The sequence below is a fragment of the Jatropha curcas genome, chromosome 2 (assembly GCF_041381405.1).
Source record: "Jatropha curcas cultivar XTBG-Jc1 chromosome 2, XTBG_Jcur_1.0, whole genome shotgun sequence".
NCBI classification, from domain to species: Eukaryota; Viridiplantae; Streptophyta; class Magnoliopsida; order Malpighiales; family Euphorbiaceae; genus Jatropha; species Jatropha curcas.
The window spans coordinates 27,435,010-27,458,200 of NC_143152.1; the positions used below are offsets into that span (position 1 = coordinate 27,435,010).

Here is a 23,191-nt window from a genome sequence, read left to right on the forward strand (position 1 = left end):
TTGCAAAGAAGCCAAGTGTAGACTCTTCTGACCACTCTTTTAAGTTTCCATCCCTTTCAATCTTCGAGTGGTGGAATATTAACAGCAAACAGAGCAATTGTCACTTATCACTTTTAATTCTTATTTCAATCAAATTCTCCCTAGAAAACTGATATTTTTAAGCATATGTCTCCATATTCAGATTTGAAGTGATATTCAAATAAAGTTTTTTTTTTTTTTAATAATCGCAATTCGAAGAAATTACTAGTTTTTTTGTATTAAACAAAGAACAGTATTTGTTACTTGTATTATTATCTATATTACCTATTAATCAGATAAAATAACAAATAATTAGCAATTAAGGAAATGCCATTTAGCTTGTACTTGAAACAACAAAATTGAGACATAGGCAAATTTTACTTAATGAGAACACAGCGAGGCATATTACTAAACCTAATCTTAATTTATTATTATTTATATAATGAAGAATTGTCAATGAATGATGACAAAGTTGAGGGAGGCGGAAGAAATTCACCAAAATTTTAAATTTTTTGTGATATGTTGAAAAGTATAAGAAGAATGATTATTCCTCAATTTGGAATCAAGATGAGATCATGACTATAATTCAAAGCTAGCATACTATTTTATAAAATAAATATATTTATACAAAAGCAAATAACTAACATTAATCTCTAAAAATGGTATTCATTTCCTTAACTATAAGCATATTCAGATTTAGAATGAAAGTACTTTAAAAATAATATTTTCAAATGCGTTATTACAATAACATTCACTAAATTGGCCTCATATTACCCATATTATCTTCTAATAAAGTTAATTAGATTCCAACTGATCGGTAATTACTTAAAAGAATTTAGAAGTACATAGCTATAAAAAATTTATCACCCTAAAAAAAATAATTCATGAAATTATTCACAATTATAATCTTAGTCATAATTAAATAAAAAGGGAGATACATTTAAAATTGTTAATTTAATGATTAAATATATATTTTTTTTTATATTAAAAACATAGCCTCACAAAGATTCCTTAAGTATTAAAATTCGAACCGCTTGCACTTCCAATCAAACAAATGAATCCGATGCAAGTGCTCACCACATCAATTTGCATCACACATACAGAGGACAGAACAATACTACTAATTATTCAAAAATTTATCCATTATCCACAAAAATGAAACCATTTCATTTGGTCCTTGTGTCATTGTTATATGCCAAAACTGACCAATTTGAATATTTTAATATTATATATTTCTTTTAGTAACAGACAAAGCCGACCCAGATTTTGACACATAATTATCTTTTTCTCTTCCCAATCCTTTCTACGACTTTTCTCTGTCTCTATAGTTTTACTCGCATAAAAGGAGTAACAAAAGCTGGCCCTTGAAGTAACGTGCTCTGCTCCACACTCGCAACTGTACTCGCTGTCACTCGCCGGTAGTGCTTCTAATCTTCCCACGTGTTAGCATCACAATTAGCGCGTGTTTTTAAACCGAAATTATAGCGAATTGGATAGATTGATTTTGGAAAAGGATTCTAAGCCGGGAAGGTTATTAGAGAGCAAGAAAGGGAAAGACAAGAAAAAACGGATTTTCCGGGTGAAGGTTAGAAACCAGAAAGAAAGAAAATTTAATTCTGTGTAGAGATTTTTTAGGGTTTCTTAATTTTTTTTGGTTTGTTCAGAGGATTGAATTTGGTTTTGTGGTTTCCTGGAAATTGAATTCTGCAGAGACTTTGGACCTTGAGTCTCTTTTTCTTCTTCTTTTTGGTTTTGTAAATTTCGCAAATAGGTTCGCTTTTTGCAGAGAGAAGGAGAGATATGGCTATGGCTATGGCTTCTTCTTCGTCGTCTTCAGCAAGTGTCGCGGTGGAGAAGGCAACCAGTGATCTTTTAATTGGTCCTGATTGGACTATGAATATTGATATATGCGATTCTGTTAATTCTAATCATTGGTAAAGTTTTTCCTTTTTCTTTTTAATTCTCTGAACTTGTAAATTTGAAAGGTATTTTGGTGTTTTTGTCTGGAGTTGACTTTTGTTACGGTTGTGTGTTTTTTTTTTTAAGAATTTCGTTTATTGCTGTGGTGTTATCATGTTGTACGTACAGATAAACACATGTGCGTTTTTTTATGCATATATTTGTTTTTTAGTCAGCGTTTATGTGTTTGTTTGATCAATTTAATGTGAATTTTAATTGTTTAATTTGATTTCTTTCCTTATCCTGTCTCAAAGTTTAGGGGGAAAATGGATTTTTTTTTTTTTTTTGGGCTGCAAAGGTTTAAAACTTTTGAGATGGGAAGAGATGATAGATACTTTGCTATTGTTTGGAAGAAGATGATAAAATTAAACCAATAAGAGAGAAAAGTGAGTGGGGAAGAAAGGAGGATATTTGAACAGAGACAGATCATTGGATGATCGGATCCCTTGTTTGTGCTGTTGGTGTTGGATTTCAATTAAATCTTTTATTTTAATTATCATTAATGTTTTAATTAAGGTGGCTTTTTGAGAAGAGTCATTGAGTTCACACTGGTCGACTGATGAGTATGTTTTTTGATTTTCTTCAGGTTGGCAAAAGATGTTGTTAAAGCTGTTAAAAAAAGGTTGCAGCACAAGAACCCTAAAGTGCAACTACTGGCTTTGACGGTAATCTTATTTGGGTATCTTTCAATTATTGATTTGTGTTGAACTCAAATCCTATGGCTTGCGTTTGTGTGCACAAGAACCTTAGTTTTTTGCATTCATATGTGCCACAATTTGCAATCTTGCTCAGCCTGGGATATTAAAGTTCCCATATTGACAATTTTCTCATTTTGTTTAATGGTTGTAATTGCTTGCTAATATGCTTTGTAGCTTTTAGAAACAATGGTGAAGAATTGTGGTGACTTTGTACATTTCCAAATTGCTGAAAAGAACATATTAGGGGAGATGGTCAGAATCGTAAAAAAGAAGGTACTCTTTTCAATTTCTCTGCAAATTCTATTTCGATGTGCATCATTCTTTTGATTATCGCATGCGAAGCTGTTAGAAATTCCAGGAATTTGTTTTTGCCTTTTTAGCCATCAGATGCCACTGGTCCTTGCCTAAGAAATTGTTTGTGTATCTAGCAACTAACATCATTGGTGATTTGTTCAACAAGCCATGTGTTCTGGGAAGTTAAATTATTTAACTGTAGCAAAGAAATGAGTGAAGTTATCACAAGAGAATTCTGAGGATGGAGGTTATGTGTAGTGATGTCATTCAATCATTTGTTTTATACTGTCCGAATTTAATGCTTTATCAAGCTGCAATACAAGTAATATTATGCTTTTCAGCAGCAGTCCACTAGCCTGCAGTAATCATGTTTCAGCAAGGTTCGCAATTTAATTTGAATAACTATAGTCACTGCAATTTTATTAAAAATTAATAGGGATTAACGAGTCTGACCAGTCAATTGTGGCTTTTTAGGCCCCTACAAATTTTATACCAAATTAAAATAACTGACTGAAATTTTTGAGATGCAAGCTGCATGCTATTGTGGTCCTTTTTTCAGCTTTCACTTGCTTTTTAAAAATGTATCCATGCTTTCTTAGTGTTTCTTCTTTGGAGCTTCAATTTTGTCCTAAAGCTATTATATGATTGGTTTGCAGTCTGATATGCATGTAAGAGATAAAATTCTGGTTTTGTTGGACTCTTGGCAAGAGGCATTTGGTGGGCCTGGGGGTAAACATCCTCAGTACTATTGGGCATATGAGGAACTAAGGGTAAGCATTTCACTTCAGTATTTAATATTTCAAGTATTTGCTTTTGTACAGCTCTCTTGCCATCACTTTAAGTGTTTCTTATAGTATTTTCAGTTGCTTTCTATTCCATTGACGTATTATGTTGTATGACAATTACTGTTTGTCATAATTCAAGGCTCTTGTGGCTGGTAAATATTTGACTGTGGTCCTGTGGATTCTTCTTTGGGTCTTAGTGTGCTTCAAGGTCACCTTGATCATGTAATCCTAGTCAATAACAGTAAAATGAATTAGATAAAGGGAAAATACATTGTACCTAATATCACTGCTGCTTTGTTACTCCCCACCATCGCATCTAAGATAATCAGAACAGTCTCAACTTTTTAACAAACAACTTTGACCATTAATCTGTAGAGAAAGTATGAGCTTCTAACATGAATTATACAGATGGCACATAATTGCCCTATATTCCTTACTCAGCTCTAATATCCACACCTCTCTATTGCATCTAAGATTATGAGAATCCTCTTTAACTTATTTATGAATGATGTATGCCATTAATATATTTGTGATCATTACTTTCACATATAACAGCGTTCTGGAGTAGAATTCCCCCAGCGTTCCTTAGATGCTGCTCCTATATTTACACCCCCTGTCACCCATTCAACATTGAGGCATTCTCAAGCTGGATATGGAATGCCTATCAATTCTTCTAGAAGACTTGATGAAACAATGGCAACAGAGAGTGAAGGCTTAAGGTGAGAGTTGACTTTGGTTTGCACATTGTACTAGCATTTGCTTTCTTTTTTTCTGAATTTTATTTTCTTTATTATGTTCAGCCTATCAAGCATGGATTCCATTCGGAATGTTATGGAGCTGTTGAGTGACATGCTGCAAGCTGTGAACCCTGATGATCGTGGGGTGCGTGTGCTGATGACTTTTTTTATTTCCTTGCTGAAACATTGGGTTTGAGATGTGCTTTTCTTTTTGTAGGCTGTAAAAGATGAACTTATAGTTGACCTTGTAGATCGGTGTCGGTCCAATCAGAAAATATTGATGCAGATGCTAACTACAACTGGGTTAGTTTTCCTTAAATGTCTTCTCCAGAAATGCTTTGGTGGGCTTTTGGCATGTTCTTGATATGATGGGAGGCACTAGTCACCAAGTTGTGTTTTTGCCCAAGCAAGCTACTCTTTGCTAGCCTGAAAATATCTTTGTTTATGTGGCAGGGATGAGGAACTTCTCGGTCAGGGTCTTGAATTAAATGATGGCCTGCAAATCTTGCTTGTGAAACATGATGCTATAGCTTCTGGTTCTCCCATGCCAACTACTAATTTGGCCCCTAAGCCAGGACAATTATCAAATACCAAACCAAATGAAGTAAAAGACTCTAGCACAAGTTCTAGCTCTAATGCCACTGTTCCTGTTGCTAGTGTAGTGAGGAGCCATATTGATGAAGAGGATGAGGAGGAGGATGATTTTGCTCAACTAGCTCGGAGGTATCACCAAAGCTCTATCTTATATGTTGTTTAGAGCTGATAGAAAATTTGCATTCTAACCACATATGCTATAAATTGGGGAATGCAGTTCCATTGCTATGGAACCTTCTAATTGATGATCATTCTATAGGAATACCCAGTTACCCTAATTACCGGCTGGTATTTAGTGGCACTTAGTTCTTGAGTAGAAATTGCAAAATATAAACCTTCAATTTTCAGCTTCTTAGTGGTTCCATTTTGAAACTCTTAATTTCTCTTCCTTTTTTGAATGAATTATAACTTATGGATGTATTCTATTTGGTTTATGTTCTGCCTGATAGATTTGACTAAGTTGCAAGTTTAGTTCATTTTCACTTCTTTTACTTGCCCTTGTAAATATAGGCATTCCAAAGCACGGTCAAGTCTGCCTCAGAGCGGAAGTGGAACCAGCAAGGCACTTGTGTCAGTGGACACCAGCACTGCAACTTCCTCTACTCCCATTGCTTCAAGCCCTGCTCTGAGCAATGCGCTGACTCTTACAGATCCACCCGCACCAGTTAAAACTACAAAAGAGCAAGATATAATTGACCTCTTGAGTATTTCCTTATCAACGTCACATGTTACACCCACCCCTCATACTCCAACAGCCTCTAACCAGAGTATGCCTCAAGCAGCGGCCTCAAGCACACAAGGGAATCCTTATAGTTCCCAGATATATTCTGAAAACCAAGGGCAGGCAACATACAACAGTTATGTTGTTCCATGGGCCCAACCTCAACCTCAGCACCAGTTACAACATCCATCTCAGCCCCAGCATCAATTGCAACCTCAGTCTCAACCTCAGCCTCAGCAGCAATTTCATCCTCAATCTCATTTGCAACCGCATTCTCCAACTCAGCATCAGCAGCAATTTCAACCTCAATCTCAATTTCAGACACAATTCCAGCCTCGAACTCAGCATCAGTTTCAATCTCAATCTCAATCTCAACCAGCAAATGTTCAGCCTCAGCCTCAGCAGCAATTTCAACCTCAGTCTCAACCGCAACTACATCCTCAGCCTGGGCATCAACCTCAACAGCAATTTCAACCTCACTCTCAATCACAACTACACATGCAGCCTCAGCTTCAGACTCATCAGCAATTTCAGCCTCAATCTCAGCCGAACCAACAATTCCAAGCTCAATCTCAACGCCAATTTCAGCCACAATTGCATTCGCAATATCATCAATACCCATCTGGTTACCCCCCTCCGCCCTGGGCAGGCACACCTGGTTATGCCAACGGGCAAAGTCATATGTCTACCACAAGCAATGTGAACTCAACACTACAAGCCAACACGAGTGCTGTTTATACACCTGCACAAGCATCAAGGCCTATGCTGAACAATAATGCCTTTTCAAGGCAAAGCAATGGATTAGCCGCGAACGAAGATCCTCGAGTGAGTTCTGGTCCTCGGAACCCTACACCTCCAGGTCAAAAGCCCTTTATTCCGACTTACAGGTTGTTTGAAGATCTAAATGTTCTTACCAATACAGATGGAAGATTTAAGATGACTGGTAGCACATCACCCAGCTTGTCAGGACCTTCAACCCAAGGGATGGTAGGCGGAAGGAAATGAAATGCTGGTAGTAGAACAGAAGAAACTGGATATATATCCTTGTGAATATGGTTAATATTGGCTCGCCTTACAGTTTGGAATGTATCTAAAAGGAGTATGTGAGGTTTGTCATTGCTTCGATGTCTCTAGTTATTGCAGTTGCTACGGTATTTGTCTACCATTCTTCTCAATCCATGAAATTGAATTGTTTTCTCGAGATTTCTAAGCATTGTGTCAAAAAATGGCTCGTTGGTAGGAAGCTTATTTCCAGAATATGATCATTCTGTGGTCTATTCATATGGGGCGTCCTGTTAAGATTTTGTTTCGGTGTAACCTGCTCTGGTTGACTAATTACTGTGGATATAATTGCCTTGGCTCGGTGATGCAGATAAAGTTCGCTATCAAATAAGGCAACTCTGCTTCTCTAGTATAGTGAAAGTTATTAGATTGGACTGGTTACTGAAATTTCACAAATATTTGGGTTCTATATAAGTCTCCAATAACATGTTTGGCAGATATTTATGCCTACAAATTGTATGGTTTGGCCAGTGCGGTTGCAGTTTTAATGCATTTGATTCCTCTGCCACCAATTGATGTTTGTGCTAATTTTTGTTCCTGATGCAATATGAGAAAGAAAATTACCCCATAATAAACGGTAATTCTGTCATATAATTATATATGTTATGTGAAAATAATTTAGTTCAAATTATTAAAAGAAAGAGGAAAATATACCTGAAGAACACTTTAATTTGAATAAATACAAACATTAACAGCCATAACTTATAATTCCTTTAAAACTTTAGTTCTTTCACCAGCGATCTGTTAGCTGTTGGCAAAATGGTGTTGCATGAAGGTGTTGACAACAAGAGAAAGAAAAAAAAAAAAAAAAGAAAGGAAAAGGAAGTTGACCTACGTTGATGAACTATGTTGATTTCACCTAGAATTTCTGAATATTGCTAAGGATCACTATATCTTCCAAGCATTTTTACTGTAGATGAAAAGGAATTTGACTTTCACGATTACATATGCCCTATAAACTGGAACTTTTAGACAGTTCTCTCAAGGACTACGACGTAATAACACCATCGCAAGGATCCATGATAGGCTCTCACAGTAAAAGATGAAAACCAAATTAATTAATTGAATCTTACAAGTTTCATTAATAATTTTCTGACACCTGTTTCTACCCTTAAATTTGTTAATAATGTTTTTAAGTTTGTGGCTTACAAGGTCAAATTGCGGTGATCAAACTATTAATGACGTAAAAAAATAAATAAATAACCGAGAAAAGAACCTCTTTTCTACCCCTCACCCCCCCCTTTTTTTTTTCTGGGTTATGGAGAGCGATTGCCACCCAACACACGACAAGGATACAAAGTCAGAGAGATGAACATGTTAATTTCCCCAGATTTCAGGCGGGGCGGATCCATATCAACATCTGTCTGTAACACTTGAATTATAATTTTACAATGAACAAAGGGATGGACAGATCAATAAACACACGCTGAAAAGAGGGGGAAAAGATTTGCAAGGGAGAAAATAAGCTATTTACACATTTACCCATATAATAATTATTTGCTTAAGCCCCCACCCACAAATGTTGCAGGATTTCTTCCCAACTTGATTCACCCTCTATGCTGGAGGCTAATGAATATGTAGCATACAATTTCAGATGACAGCCAAACCAAAGCAGGATTTGGCTCAACGAAGTGTCACATCTGATGAGCAAATTGCATTCCGAAAACAGCATCGCTGACCTTAACTTGAAATCTGTATCTGCTCCCTTGAGCTGCCGCCGTACAAGGTCACTTGATCAAATAACACCAGTAAAGAATATGCATTTATCTTGCCTGGGAATTGTCATCTGTATATATAGAAACACAAGCATCTGCAGCACCAGCAGCAAGAAGTACATTGTATGGATGGAAGGTGAGACAGCTCACTGGACCGATTTTCTGGGCCATGAAAGTTGAGTAATACCGAATAGTACCCAGTACTTCACCCTCCAGGCTGAATACTTTAATAATTTGTTTTGCTGAGCCACTAGCAATGATAGGGGCATGCCTATGAACAGCTAAAGCAGTAAGTGAGCCCCTGTGTGCATTAATTGTAAGGTAGGTATCCCTGGGATTTCTGATATCGAGGAACTCAATATCACCAGCCTGAGATGCACTGACAAACTGAAAGAATACAGTTCAACGAACATGTTATAAAATAATCAAAGACAAGATTCATGCTTGGCAAGCCATTCAAACATAGCCAGTATCACCAGTTATGCTTACCTTCCCAGGATCAAGACCAGGTTGGAAGCCAATTCCGACAACTTTTTCTACTCTTGTATGTGGACGCTTAGTACAAACAAGCCTGAGAATTATTGAGGAATGAGGATAAGACAATATTAAACATAAAGGTAAACCTGAAGGATCGCATCTATCAAGTCTTTTTTGGAGCATAGGTAGACTATTTAATTTGTATCTATGAGAAATGTAATGTGCCGAAGCTTAGCAAAACATCATTATTGCAATAACGTTTGCACTATGCCAGAGGAAAACCTTATGAGGATTGCTTACATTTCAGGTGCTCGGACATCATACAGTCTGACGGAGCCATCTATGAAACCCGCAGCAAACTGACCCACATGAACTTGAGAAGCAGACTGCATAGAGCAGTTTTGGAGAGGCCATCAGCAAAAAGTATGAATTACTAATGATAAGATTACATGTATTTTATTTATATAAGAAAACAAACAAATTGAAAACAAATCTCAAAATACTAAATAACAGCAGCACAAATTTGATGACAAATTAAAGATCCAAAACAAAATAGTGATTGTTTGCTAGCGACAATATAATGGAGTTATGGAGGCAGTCAATCAATATGAATTGATCCTAAGTCAGATTCAAATCCGATATTCCACATTGAAATTAGAAACTAAGCTGCCATTAGGGCATCCAAAAACCTGCCATTGCAAATCCTCAATGTCTTCCTGGAACCAATTTTAGTTAAGGGATAGATGTAGACCACATAAAGACAACAAAAAATGGGCTATAGCAATCATTTGAAGCAGATACCAAAAAATATCTAGCTTCAAGATATCAAAGTTCTATATATTGTCTAAAAAACAACAAAATAGACACATCCACATGGTGCGAGTGCAATCTTGAGTAAATATGAAATTCCTGAGATGATATTTTAAGTGATCAGATGATTTGTTAGGCTTCAAACTTCGCCTAGTAATAAATCATTCAAAGCTTCGACTTAAATAGATTAAACGAGCCCTAAAAGTACTAAGAGTGGCGGTTTTTAGCTCTATTCCAAACCTAATCCTAGGTTGGCAACCCTCTTCACTTGTTTGATGTTTACACAAATTTCTTCACTTGGTATATTTTAAAGGAAATCACATGAGGAGAATCATTAAATCATCACAAAACATTTATAAAGCAGCATTAATAAATGGTGCACATTTGCAAATTCTCATTGTACTCGGATATGTTGGACACAGTAAAAGATAGACGCAACTTCTAAAAAACATCCCCAAACAAGATAAAACTCACCAATGCTGAGACACTGCAATCTGATGAGGATGGAATAGAATGAAGCAGTTGCTCTTTGTCCAGGTCCCAAAGCATAATGGAAGATATTTCACCAGAAGCATACTGGAATGAAATGCATCAGAGTGTTTCAACATGGAAATATGAGCATAGGAGAACTTATAAATACTACATTATAAACTCAGCACATACCAGATATCCAGATTGCTGTTGCCAATCCACAACAGCATTCAAACTCCGCACACCTGGTTTATGACCCTGGATTGAAGAGAATCCCGTAACAAGCTTCTGTTTACCCTTAATCGTATAATCTTTCCAAATCCGAATATTTCCATCACCTAGCAAAAGATTGATTTGGAAATCAAATCATCCAACAATCAAGCACACAACATTGGAATTAACAACACAGAGAAATCATTATTACATGAAGCAACAAGAAGCAAACTGTCATCAAGCTCATTTACGAGGCAGAGCCTAGAGATTCCTTTCTCAGGAAAATCATGATTATCAAATCCATTGAGAAGGGCAGCATCCTCATAATTCCATATCCTGAGAAGAAAGAAACAACAATAGTTAAAAAAGGGCTAAAAGGAAAGATGAACCCATTGCAACCAAATGTTCTGAACTGAATTATATGCGCAAGATGCAACTACTGCATCAATTTAATGATGGAAGAAATTTAATGAATTATGTGCCTATGTTTGTTCACATTATCCACATAAATTTCAAGCAAAACCATAAAAAACTATTGATTTCAAACATTCCTGCTCAATGAAATGTCACTATGTCAAGGCTTCATTGGGTAAAATTGTTCTCACTACATCTACAAGACAAATGTGTGAAACATGATTATATAATTAACATGCTAAAAGTCAGAAGCAATGACAATTATTGGAGATTATTATCTGGTTGAATCATATCAAAAACATGATGACAATAGGAAATTTACATTTCTGTGGCACACAGCATGTTAAAACAATTGTCACTGGGTCAAAAGAAAAGCATAAGGAACTTACTGATCTAAAAATTGCATACCTTATCCGCTCATTTTCATCAGCAGCAATGACAATAGGAGAGAAAGGCTGCAACAAGGCTGCTTTGGTGCCTGTTTCAAACTTTGTGTCCCAACCAGCAATTTGATTATTTAACCTGCTAATGGCTAGCCCAAAAAAAAAACAATAGAGAGAGAAACAAGCTTCATCAGAACAATCCAAAAATTAGCACTACTTGAACAAAATAATAATTAGATGAAACTTAGACAAACTTACATGAATGTTGACACTTGGCAATGTGTTCCAGTGCAAACTTTTCCCTTTCTTCTCTTTTAACCAACATTTCATCGATATCATCTGCTGTGGTGAGAAGCGGCTTTGAGAAATGACCGCAACTCCAGTTATAAATAGTTGATTGAGGAAGCAAACTGCGCTCTGAACCGCCAGAAGGTCCAGCAGAACCTAAGAGAGGATCTGCTAATCCTGAATCTGGAAAGGTCATTAAGTGAGGTCTGAACTCTAAAGAACAAACTCTACGCATCCCTGTTAAGTAACTTGGTCGAGGAGGGCTGACAGGAGGAGTTCTGAATGTTAAAGGCAGATGACCTGGCAATAGCAGCCAAGATAAGATTACAGAGGATAATATAAAAGAAAATCATATGTTAACAGGCAACATTTGGAAGGTGAAACATTAAATGTAAAGAATGTGAAGCCAAAAGAGTAGTACATGCATTCTTTAAAGAAACAAATAGAAATAACATGATACAAGAAAAGAACTTGGGTTACCTGCATTCATGTCGAACCATGATGATGAACGAGCTAACCCTGCAAGACTTGTAGTTGGAGATGACGTTGTAGGTTCACCAGGCCGACCACTACCACCAGTGGAGTTTACGGGTTTTGTCACCACTTGCTCAATCCCAATAATGGACAGAACCCTTTGACCAAGGCTTGCAATCCGCGGAGAAGGATCTTTGGCTAATGTACACATGGCGAGGACACACTGTGAATACATAGCGTTATCTAGTGGTTTTGGCCTTGAATGATGGACTACTCCATTGCTGACAATATCATTTATCCCAGAATCAGAATGTTGAGATGAATCATCAGATAAAGGTGATCCATGCATAATCCCAGATGTAGTAAGAGGACTGCTAGTGGAGACCCTTCCATCTCGAACCAGTGACTGGTTGTCATTGCCAACTCTTGTCAAAGGACCAATTTGAGAAGAAAGGATATTCGTATGTGACATATACTGGTTCAGGTTAGCATATCCACTACCTGAACCTTTTATATGAGCCAAAGAAGGCAAGGAACTAAGTAAAGAATTTGATTGAGGTTTCCAATATGATGCTGCAATTGACTTGAGGTGCTGCTTGTGGCCAAATGCAAAACGTGCTAGAGCTGTCATGATACAAAAAAAATTAACAAGCATGAGATTCACAGTTGTACTCATGATCGAGTAAAGCTCAACGAGCTGGAAAAAGTTTCTGACTGCTTCCACGCCCACTGGCCATCTCCCTATATTGATGTAGTTTAAGAAACATAGCAAACTAGAAGGGATTACGAGATGCCCATAAAGAATTAAGTTTCAACAAAAACGTGTCTTCATGGGTAGAGCACATCTCATGTCCATGTAACTTGACACGCTTTTAGAAGTCCAGAAACTTAAAACAAGAATTACTTCATCACAAACATTAAGTTGTGAAGTTATTCAATTGTCCCGAAATTCAGAAATGATACTAACTCGCAAAGTGAAAGAATTTCAAACAACTTTGACAAGCTAGTAGAAGCTTGAACTCTAAGATTCTTTGTAGAGGAAAATAACAATTTGGGCTTTTAATGCAGGAAAGTCTCTCTCTCAATACTCGGATGGGTGATGAAAATAGTTAATAAACTGATTGTCCACTAAATAATTTCCCTATTGCATTCTGGATGATGCCTCTTATGCCATTTAATATTAGTTCATTCTCTGTGCTTACCCCGGAAAAATACATGATGGGCTGCTCAAAAATTGAAATGTGTAGCAGGCCACATAACAAACGGAAGACCAGGAAATAAAGAAACCAAGTGGAGGAAAACAGATTTCAATAAACTTAACTCATACCTACAGCAACCTCTGCCCTGACAAGTGGGCTTCCATCTGAAACAACACTTAGTAGGCTTCTAACAATGCTGATTTCAGCTCTACATTTTTCATCATCATCACATTCATCATCAACTGCAACACCATCTCTGCACGCATTACCTCCAACATCAAGCAGAGTGCCCAATGCAAAGACAGCAGAAGCCCTAACCTGGAATAAAAAGGGAGTTCTAATAAGAAGTGATGTAACTATGACAATAAACATGGTCGCTAGTGTGGCAACAGAATTGTAGAAAATGCAAACCTCTGGTTGCGGCTCAGAGACTAGAGGAGCACATATAGCAGGTGCATCTGCCTGCAGGCCTATCATTTGAGCCTCTGTAAAATCCTCCCACAACTTTCCCAGGCATAGACAAAGCCACTGAAGGAATAGGGGCTCAGTTTGACCATCGTTCGGGATTGAACCACGAAGGTGCTTTAAGCACACATGAACCAAACCAGCTTCAATACAAGCTTCTTGGCCTCTTCTGTGCCCATCAACAATAACGGCCAAAACAAATGCAGCCATGGCTCGCTGCTCTGGATATGCTTCCATGCTATCAAGAAATCTGATAAAATATGTATGCCCTCCATCCTTAACAAGATCAACTTGGCATGACTGTTAACCACAGGATAGAGATTCATAAGTAATATTGTAGCAGAGGTTATATGATAGAAAAAACAGTTCTTGCAAGAGAATTAGCACCAAGATGCAAACAAGGGAGAAACATATACACAAATTTGCTCGATAACAACACTCATCACAATGAGCTTATATAAGTCATCTTCCTCCACAGAAACCCTCTCTCTTTCTCACATGTAGAGAAACAAATTCAGCACTGTAGGCTCAATTTACTTGTTATGTTGTCAATAATCAAGCAGAAATACGAGTTTGTGCAATCATAACATATATAATAAAAGGTCACAGAAGACTATGCATGTCTGAAATTGTAGTGAAGCTTTATGTATGGGTTAAAAGATAAAAGGATGTAACCAAGATTAACTGAAGCAGAATGGGAATTTGTAACCAAGATTAACTAGGAAGCAAAAATAGCACAACGAAAACCAATTAAGCACACGCAGTAGAACACATGAAAGCATAGCCAAACATTAACATTAAAATATACCTTATCAAGTGCCAGAATCTTTGTCCATATGAATACAAGAATTTGCCTCAGTTCTGGAGTTGTTGTTTGCAACAGCTTCAGAACATATGGAAATATTCCAACAGATAAGGCCTACAAGTTCCGAAGCAACTTAATTATAAATCAAGACATCACAAACCACAAACAAGTAGCTTAAATTTCCAGAAAGAAAAGTTTAACGGGAATGACGAAAAGAATAATGAACAAGTACCAGGTCCACAGCCCAAGATCCCATATCAAGGAATCTCCCAAGGAGCACAAGTGCTTTAAACCGATGGCATTGACTAAGCAGAACCTGTAGTATAATACTTAACAGAATAAATAATGGAAATAACCAAAAACAAAAGGTAGGTTACAGACAAGGATACAGATTAAGGTAAAGATCACTTAACAGTGCCTCCAATTATTATTTGCCTATGACTATAAAGAACAAAAACACAAGCTCCAATGAAATGCACGTTCTTTACAGATTTTATTTTGAGAAAATAAAAAGTACAGATAAAAGTTCCCAGAACAAGTAGAATCAAAGGGAAATAGAACAGATGACAGAATGACAGACCAGATAGTAACATGTAAAAAGAAAAGCAACACACCTGAAGAACAATAGGCAACTGCTCTGGTGGCTTCTTATCTTCAGATCCATGATCCAACCAAACCTCAAAAGCCATCAGCTGTTCAGTGAAAAAGGGACTTGGCTGAAACAGAAAAAAGAAGAATTACAGACAATAAACTAGGTAAATATGGGTATTATTTCGGTTATTTCCTTTGTCCAAGACAACAATTCTATGTAAGCGTGTGGTTTTTGTGGCAATCTGTTTTTCTCTTTTGAAATACCAAATATATATGCATTTTAACAATAGTTATTTTTTGACAAACGAGGAACAAGAACCAATAAAACCAAATCACACAGGCCCCGGAACAGAACCTTCAATGATCCAGAAACAGTGGCTTGTCATAATTATGTCCAAATTCATTACACACCTGGAACTCTGCATTAGGATCCTCAACCAAAGATGGAAGCTGAAAGAGGCAAATTTCAGCAGCCATATCCCATGCATCCCTGCAATGAACAATGATAAGATAGTAACAAAGAATTACTCGCGTAACCTATTTTATTTCTTATAACTTTCAAATATATTTTCTCCCACTTCATCTGTCATTTTAAAAAATTTGGCAAGCACCATTTTTTTTTTCCAAATTCACTTTTCTCTCCGTATCTCCACTAAACAAGCATTAAATATTTAGAGAATTGATAAAACGGTATTCTTGTCATCACAATCATTTTTTTCTATATTTGAGGTTATTTAATGGTTTTCTTAATCCTTGTGCAATTTGAAATTGTGGCCTGTAAAATAGAATGAAGGGAGTGATAAAATATAGTGGTATTTTATACAAATTTAAGAACATAACAGAGTTTTCTTTAGTACCACATATGATGCTGATGAGTTGGTGGCAGCATTGGATGAGAAATTGGAGAACAATTGGCAGAACGCATAATCCTCTCAGCCAGTAAAAAATTTCTGAAGAGACTGGCAACTAATAAATCTTGTCTGAACAATCTCTGAAAAAGATCTGCACAGGAAAGACCAAGTGTTGGTGACATGCACTGCCAAAATGATTTTCAAAAGTCTCAATGTCAAAGAAAGTGCATGTGAAAGACCAAAACTAGTGTTATTTGTTTAAAAGCAACTTACCATGAGGAAGAACATTCCAGGCAATTGTGTCTGTCACTGCTGTAAAAATCCAATTCAATTCTCCCAGCAGTGTTTTGCGGTCATTTTGTCGACCAGGAATTTTATCTATTAGTGAATAATCAAGGGATTCATGAAGTAATGAACGTTTGCAGAACCTGGGAAACAAAGAACAAATAACCAAAAAATTAGCAAACATGACAAATGCATTGGCAGGTGAACATAATTTGGAAGATATAAACATAAATGAAAAGCATACACTGTCAAGGCAACTTAAATACAGTAAAAATCAATAAAGAAAGCTGCAGGAGGAAAATCATTGACATGGCAAGTGTTCGCCAACTCACCAAGAATTAACATAACTATTTTCAGGAAATCCAAAATTAGCATGAACAGTTATCAATTAAACAGCAGAACAAGAGCAAGAGTCAAATTATCTTGTAACAGAGACCAGATCAGTAATCCATACCCGCATTCCAGAAGATTCAACATCTCATGGTAAAAAAAGTGATAATACATTTAGGTGTAAACTTACAGTTGCAATATTCACACCATCTGAAAACAACCAACTCAGCAACTCCAAGAAACTATAGATGGATCTGTTTATAGGCAACAACAATGCAAGGAGAAAATTACTTCTCCTGAAATAATGTGCTTGCACTTTTTCTGTTAGAAACAGATGAACGATATAGACTTGCAATAAATTAATGTCTTAAAGGGATCAACACTCAGGCATAAAATTGGGAACAAACTGACCAAAGTTAGCCACAGCAAAGACAAGGTATAAGCCTTCATTTTTTGTCCCAACATAACTACAAACAGAAATTCCTTGAGTTTGAATAAATAGGCACCATTTTATGTAGTTTTTGAAGTAAACCTCATTACACGATCTTCAAATAAGCATGACAAGTACACTGAGGAAAATCACCACAAAACTCTCAAAATGGGGAGAATGGTATAGGGCTCCAAGTTACATCAAAAATTTGCCGCTCTTCTATAAAACTCCATGGCATTCAAGCAAAGGTTAGAATTTCTTTTAACAGAGCGCTTCAAGTGGTGGGAGGGGAGAGGAAATGAATAAGAAAGGTATTAGGCAAAAGTAGAATATTTTAACATGTCATGTCCATGAGCAGCCTAAATGAATCAGAAGATGGAGATAAGCACCTCAGTTAAGACAAAAATATAAGGACAGAACTAAAAAAAATCTATAACTCAAAAATAAACCAAAGAAAAGAATAGTAATTGGAAGGATGTTAGACAGCCCTTAATACATCCAATGAACCAAGACATTGTTTAAGCAGAGTAGAACAGCAGAAACATGGGAAACCGATCTATTAAAACTTTGTGTCTCATGCCAAACTCACAAGAATATGAATGAAGCTTACATGCCATGCCAATCAGCATGTATTAAGCTTAGTTTCTGTTATATTCCTTCCAAAATATAAATCATTAATCAAAAACCCTGTTGCAAATTAGCATAACTTTCTATTCATAGATTCCAATATATTTAATTATGTTCATACAGTCCGGTAAATGCATACAACGAAAAAAAAAATACTATATAAATAATGAACAATATTAAGGACAAAATAATTCACTTCATGTGGCATTCTGATGATTAAATTGAAATAAAACCTTATGTCAAACCACATCTCCCACTTTGTCAACATAGCTAATGCTAGAGGAAAGATCCCTTCCCATCAATGTATAAAGGGTACACATTAATGAATCAGCAAGACATGGGTTTAAACAAGGCCTATGAACCAAGGCCCCCCATAGATGCCACATGTGCTCATCAGCACAATGGCTTCCAAAATATGAAACAATAACTACAAGTGCACAACTGGTGTTCCAAGACAACAAAAATACCAACTCCTTTGAATACATAATCCAAAAATAAGCCAATAAAATAGTTTAGTCCTGTCATAAGAAAGAAATACCATGAAAATAAACAGAAAACAAACACACAAAATCAATATACTAAATGCAAGACCTGCATTATGCATTAACAGCCAGATCACTCATGCCAAAAATTACTATCTGAAAAGAAAGACCAAGGCTAGAATATTATCAAAATTAAGATCATAAAAAGAGACAAGTTTCACCATCGCAATGCCATCTTGATTGGTGTGGTAAGGCATGAAGTAAACACATCAGCGGGAAATTCTGCACTCTGGGGAAGAGTCTCGTGTGCTTCACAGGCTGCAAGCAATATACAGTCCTTCACAGATCCAGTAGAGCTAGTAGAATTCCAGTCATGAAGCTATCAGAAGAATAATCCAACAATCATAACAAAAAGTCAGACCAATAAAATAGTAGCATAAAATACAACATTGTAGTAACCAGTGATAACAATAACAAGAAACTGATAGCAAGACAATTGATGAATACCTCTAAAAAGGCATTAACAATCATTCCAGCAGCAGAGCAGTCAAAAACATAGATCGATGGTGTCTTCAACCAGGAATCAAGATCACTAATTGGCAAGGGGATATACTGTGTATAGCTCTGAAACAATCAAAACAAGAAAAGAAAAAAGTTATAGCATGTGAAAAATATTACTGCAGTAAGAATATTTGAGAAGTAAAAGAAATATAAACCTTGTTGAACAGCCAGATTTCACCGTTAGCAGTTGGCTTTGGAACACCATGTCCATTATAATGGAACAAAACTCTCTCAGACTTGGCATATCTTCGGCATGTATTACAAAGTTTCTTAACTTCGTCCACAGTAGGATCAAGTTGAACTTTGTAACGAGCCTACTCATGATAACAGATATTAGATAAGTGGAAGCCAAAACATATTTGAAATAGAAGCACATGATGAAAATATGCTCACCTTTGGTTGCCACCTTTCATACTGCATACTCAAGGTTTTCCCAATTGTTTCAAGAGCCTTTGGAGGTGCCATTGAAAATGGGTCTGCCAAAAAAGACGATATCCAAACATCCAAAAAAACAAAAAAAAAGATCAAATTCTACTTGTAAAAAGGAGTGTTTTTCTAACTTTATCACTGATGAGATAAAAGGAAAAGTAGAATATCTTAAAAACTGTTAGGTGCAAAAATTGAAGTAAATTGAAGAAATGACCAAGAATCGTTAGATGCAAAATATATAATATCTCAAATGCTAACTATTTTCCTCTCTCTTCACATGTTACATAAATTTCCAATACAATAAAAACAGAGTTAAAGAGTTCAACATCATTAACATATCCTAAAACACCTTCAGTTAAAAATTGACATGAATTGGAAGCAACTGGGACTGAATGAGGTCAGACTGGGAGACAAGAGACATGGAGAGGAAAGGAAATTATATAAAATGTAGAAGGAGAGAATCAGCATTCAAACAAGCACCTATCCAGCACTCCATTCTGGCACAAGGTGAAATCTTTATTACATCAGGAGGATCAACGCTAATATTTAAACATAACACTAGAGCCACATATCCTGTCTTCATCTGCACAAAAAGTTCACAGTTAAAGTCCACCATTTATACATGTACATATTTCAAGGATATATACACACACACATATAAAGCACCAAGCACTGATAATCTCTATTAAACAAAACAGGCATTTCCTAGTCCAAGCCCTTATCAACTAATGAAAACGCTGCCATGTAAAGAAACAAAGTTCCTTTGGTGATGTGAGATAATAGATGCATTTCCATGTAAGAACCCCAAGCATAAATAGCTGCCTCATCCCCCAACCAAAGCACTTAATTCCCAATATAAAGTGGTAAATCAAGGCACTCTAAAAAGTGTCAAAACCAAACAAGCCATCAACTACACCCTATTACCCTACCCCCATTACATTGTTAAGCTCAGATCGTGCGATTGTCAGCCAACAATCTAGTATCATCTAAATTTTTCCAGATTCATTGATGCACCGCAAGCTTCAATGAAGCACATCCATGGAGTAGAATTTTTAAGAAATTCTATAAAGTTGGGCATCTTGACAAAATAAGCCTTAATTTCATTTATCCTTTATGAAATTTTTTTACAAAAGCTAAAAAAAAGCCATGAGACAACTAAATCGCAAAGATGGCAGTCCTTTAACGCCCTACCTCAGTATGTCCAATAACTTCGGAAAGCTCACAAATCCTTTAATGCTTATCGTATTTTTTTCTCCTCTTCTATTTTCTACTATTCTAGTACAACTCCAATCTAACTCTCTTGTTTTACTTTGCATAAGATCTAGCACAACCACTTCCAAGCTCACACTGAAATGGACCGATGTTGTAGCTTGATGATCAACTGAAAAGTAATCACATCTTATTCATGAAAGGAATCTCATAACAGATCTTAAATGCATTCTCTATAAACAATGAGGTAGATAAAGTCCAAGCAAAATGAAATATGTAAGAAGCACACCAAAACGAGATGCAAAATATTGGTGCCAAGAAATTGACAAGCGTTTCCATACTTAAGTGGAAGAATGGGACAAAAAAATACATGTCCAAGATAATTGAGTCCACCAGGAACTTCAGAACGTTGAAATTTTGATAGGAAACGCAATGGCATTGGTAGATAACAAAAAATAGGAGCTAGTGTAAGCCATGGTTAGTAATAGAAGATGATAGAAGAAAGATGCAATAGAACAGATGGATAAATGGTATAAACCTCAGTAAGTAAACATTACCAGAAAGAGAAATGAGGATGGCATCGTTGTCGATAAGAGCCTAAAAGATAAAAGCATTGTGCTATAATTGAACATGGTATTCAGAGAGAAGAAAGTGAACATCACTAGCTCTTATACCACAACAAGGATTGGATGAAAGCATTCCATAGTTTTATTTTTAAAATAAGATGTGAGCTTAAGGGACACCTAATCAGGGATATTTTTCTTGATTACATGTGCAAAGCCAGGAAAAAATGATTTCAAAAGGACAAAAACGGCAACTGGCTCCAGAACAGAAATGAGGAATGGAAGGCTGTTTTATAGCCTCATGCAATGATTGTTAAGCTAACCAATTAATAAAGATATGTAATTTTGGACATGATAGGGAATACAGGGATGAGAAAGAATAAAGTTATTCACTATGAGTTTATGACAGCAACCAAGTACCAGATGAACAATATAATAATTCCATCACATATCAGCATTACTCTAATGTTTTGGCCAGTGATATCTACAGACCACTAAAACTTTCTTCTAGAGATTACATGGTTATTCCATCGAACTCAGAAAAGCAATGACTTCCATTCAGCCTCTAATATCTAATAACTTGATAAAACGCCCAAAGTTCAAAACTATCTTATTGTAACAACCGGATTGTTAATCCAAATAGCTGTTCTATCTACCAATCACCTAATTGAACTAAATCTATCACTTGATGTGATACATTTATTCAGTATAATATCAACTAGCAAGAAAAACCTAAAAGGATAACACACGCTTATTACCATCCGATTAATAACAAAATTTATAGTGAAACTGAAGGCTTACTCGGTCCTTAGGCCTCCATTTGGATACAAGGCCACTGTCGGATGGACCAGTAGGCACAGAAGCTTCAAATGCGTCATGCCGAAGCTCACAGAGCACAACAGTCTGGGGAAAATAGGCCATGCTCGTAGTAGTAACAGCAGCATTGCCATAACTACTGCTAGCAGTCTCTGAATCTCTCCTTTGCGAGACCAAATCTCCAGCATCCTCGACATGACTGGAAGCATAGTCGTCGTAGTGATTGGACACAACAGCCACAGAAGATTGCGAAAACCGAGACGCCATCAAATCCCCCAATGCCATCCAAATCCCCAAAATCCCTCAAAAATGTAAAATAAATAAATAAACAAATAATATACAAAACTCCAATCAAACCAAAGCAAGCAAAGAAGCAATCAAGGTTGCCCTAATCTCGAAACCATATCAAACGAAATGGAGCTCCAAACCCTAGGCTTGGGAATGATGCGTGACGCGTTCAGGGATCAAAGTGAAAGAGATGGTTTAGTGGGGAAAAAGTGAGGCCCTATAAACCCAATTCTAATCAACAAAACCGCTGAACCAGCGGCGCATGGAGATTCGCCAGATAAAACAGAGAGAATCCAGCTCGTAAGGTGACAAAAAACCCTCGAAACCCTAACTTTTGGCGAGTATATGGAGGAGGACGAGGAGGCGGAGGATGGTGATGATGATGGAGGCGCATAGAACAGTGGCGGCAGAACAAAAAGAGAAAAAGAGGGGGGCGATGAAAATAGGATTTTGTCAAGTAAGAGAGAGAAGATGAAATGTAAGTGTGTGTGTATTTTGGTGTATGTTTAATTTTTGTGCTCCTGCCTCCTGTGACCTGTCTCTCATTTTCTTTTCCCTTTTTCTTAATTAATTTTCTTTTTAGAAAATAAATAAATTTATTTTTCCTAATTACTTTGTCTTTTTATGTCAAAATTCGAAATTACTGTCTTTGATTACATTTTTCACTTGCTTGTATACGTCTTTAAGGCGGTTTTTTTTTTTTTTTTTTTTGAAATCAGTGTACGTTAAAATAAACTTGATGAATCAAAGTTTATAATACAAAATCCAGAAAAGAGAATCACTAGTTGTTTAATTTACGTCATATTCCATAATAGTTTTTAACATAACTTTTAATATTTTGACTATAATCAAAATATTATGTCCATTAGTTATTGATTCTAATGAAATGTTATTGTATTTAATATTTAATGAAATGCTAGACTAACTGATAGTTACTGAAATATTTAATATTTGATGGAACGCTAGACTAGCTGATAGTTATTAAAATAGCTAATTTTGTCAAAATAGTATTAGTTACTTGTATCATAATAGGGTTATTGATAGTTGATAGCTTGCTGTCAACAATAGTTAAATGATGAATATTTGTGTTTGATAAAATTTTAATAATGGTTGCTACTAAAAAATGAAATGACTATTAAAATATAAT

The 23,191-nt window shown here is 36.2% G+C and overlaps 2 protein-coding genes across 2 annotated transcripts; one reads left to right on the top strand and one right to left on the bottom strand.

Moving 5' to 3' along the window:
• The first annotated feature begins 1,468 nt into the window (after positions 1 to 1,468).
• On the top strand, positions 1,469 to 7,380 carry LOC105648066 (TOM1-like protein 6). The gene is made up of 10 exons (XM_037637331.2): positions 1,469 to 1,603; positions 1,805 to 1,952; positions 2,564 to 2,642; positions 2,850 to 2,948; positions 3,626 to 3,739; positions 4,310 to 4,473; positions 4,555 to 4,636; positions 4,709 to 4,794; positions 4,945 to 5,214; positions 5,596 to 7,380. Exons 2-10 carry the CDS (start codon positions 1,819 to 1,821, stop codon positions 6,809 to 6,811), a joined length of 2,244 nt encoding a protein of 747 aa, XP_037493259.1. The 5' UTR covers positions 1,469 to 1,603; positions 1,805 to 1,818; the 3' UTR covers positions 6,812 to 7,380.
• A 797-nt stretch (positions 7,381 to 8,177) lies between these two features.
• On the bottom strand, positions 8,178 to 22,537 carry RAPTOR1 (Regulatory-associated protein of TOR 1). Its single transcript, XM_012234334.4, has 23 exons — positions 21,742 to 22,537; positions 19,649 to 19,751; positions 19,133 to 19,215; positions 18,895 to 19,053; positions 18,686 to 18,802; positions 18,400 to 18,557; positions 16,298 to 16,452; positions 16,031 to 16,175; positions 15,585 to 15,663; positions 15,197 to 15,298; positions 14,815 to 14,898; positions 14,586 to 14,696; positions 13,724 to 14,077; positions 13,441 to 13,630; positions 12,120 to 12,737; positions 11,610 to 11,939; positions 11,377 to 11,500; positions 10,766 to 10,890; positions 10,534 to 10,679; positions 10,345 to 10,446; positions 9,361 to 9,446; positions 9,073 to 9,154; positions 8,178 to 8,970 (listed from the first exon to the last, which is right to left on the bottom strand). Exons 1-23 carry the CDS (start codon positions 22,039 to 22,041, stop codon positions 8,632 to 8,634), a joined length of 4,092 nt encoding a protein of 1,363 aa, XP_012089724.1. The 5' UTR covers positions 22,042 to 22,537; the 3' UTR covers positions 8,178 to 8,631.
• Positions 22,538 to 23,191: the final 654 nt, after the last annotated feature.

Coding starts and splice junctions, on each gene's coding strand:
- LOC105648066 (XM_037637331.2), top strand. CDS start 1,819: ATGGCTATGGCTATGGCTTCTTCTTCGTCGTCTTCAGCAAGTGTCGCG. Junction 1,953..2,563: donor TCTGTTAATTCTAATCATTG/GTAAAGTTTTTC, acceptor GATTTTCTTCAG/GTTGGCAAAAGATGTTGTTA. Junction 2,949..3,625: donor TCAGAATCGTAAAAAAGAAG/GTACTCTTTTCA, acceptor ATTGGTTTGCAG/TCTGATATGCATGTAAGAGA.
- RAPTOR1 (XM_012234334.4), bottom strand. CDS start 22,041: ATGGCATTGGGGGATTTGATGGCGTCTCGGTTTTCGCAATCTTCTGTG. Junction 15,664..16,030: donor ACTCATCAGCATCATATGTG/GTACTAAAGAAA, acceptor TGTTCATTGCAG/GGATGCATGGGATATGGCTG. Junction 8,971..9,072: donor CTGGTCTTGATCCTGGGAAG/GTAAGCATAACT, acceptor GTATTCTTTCAG/TTTGTCAGTGCATCTCAGGC.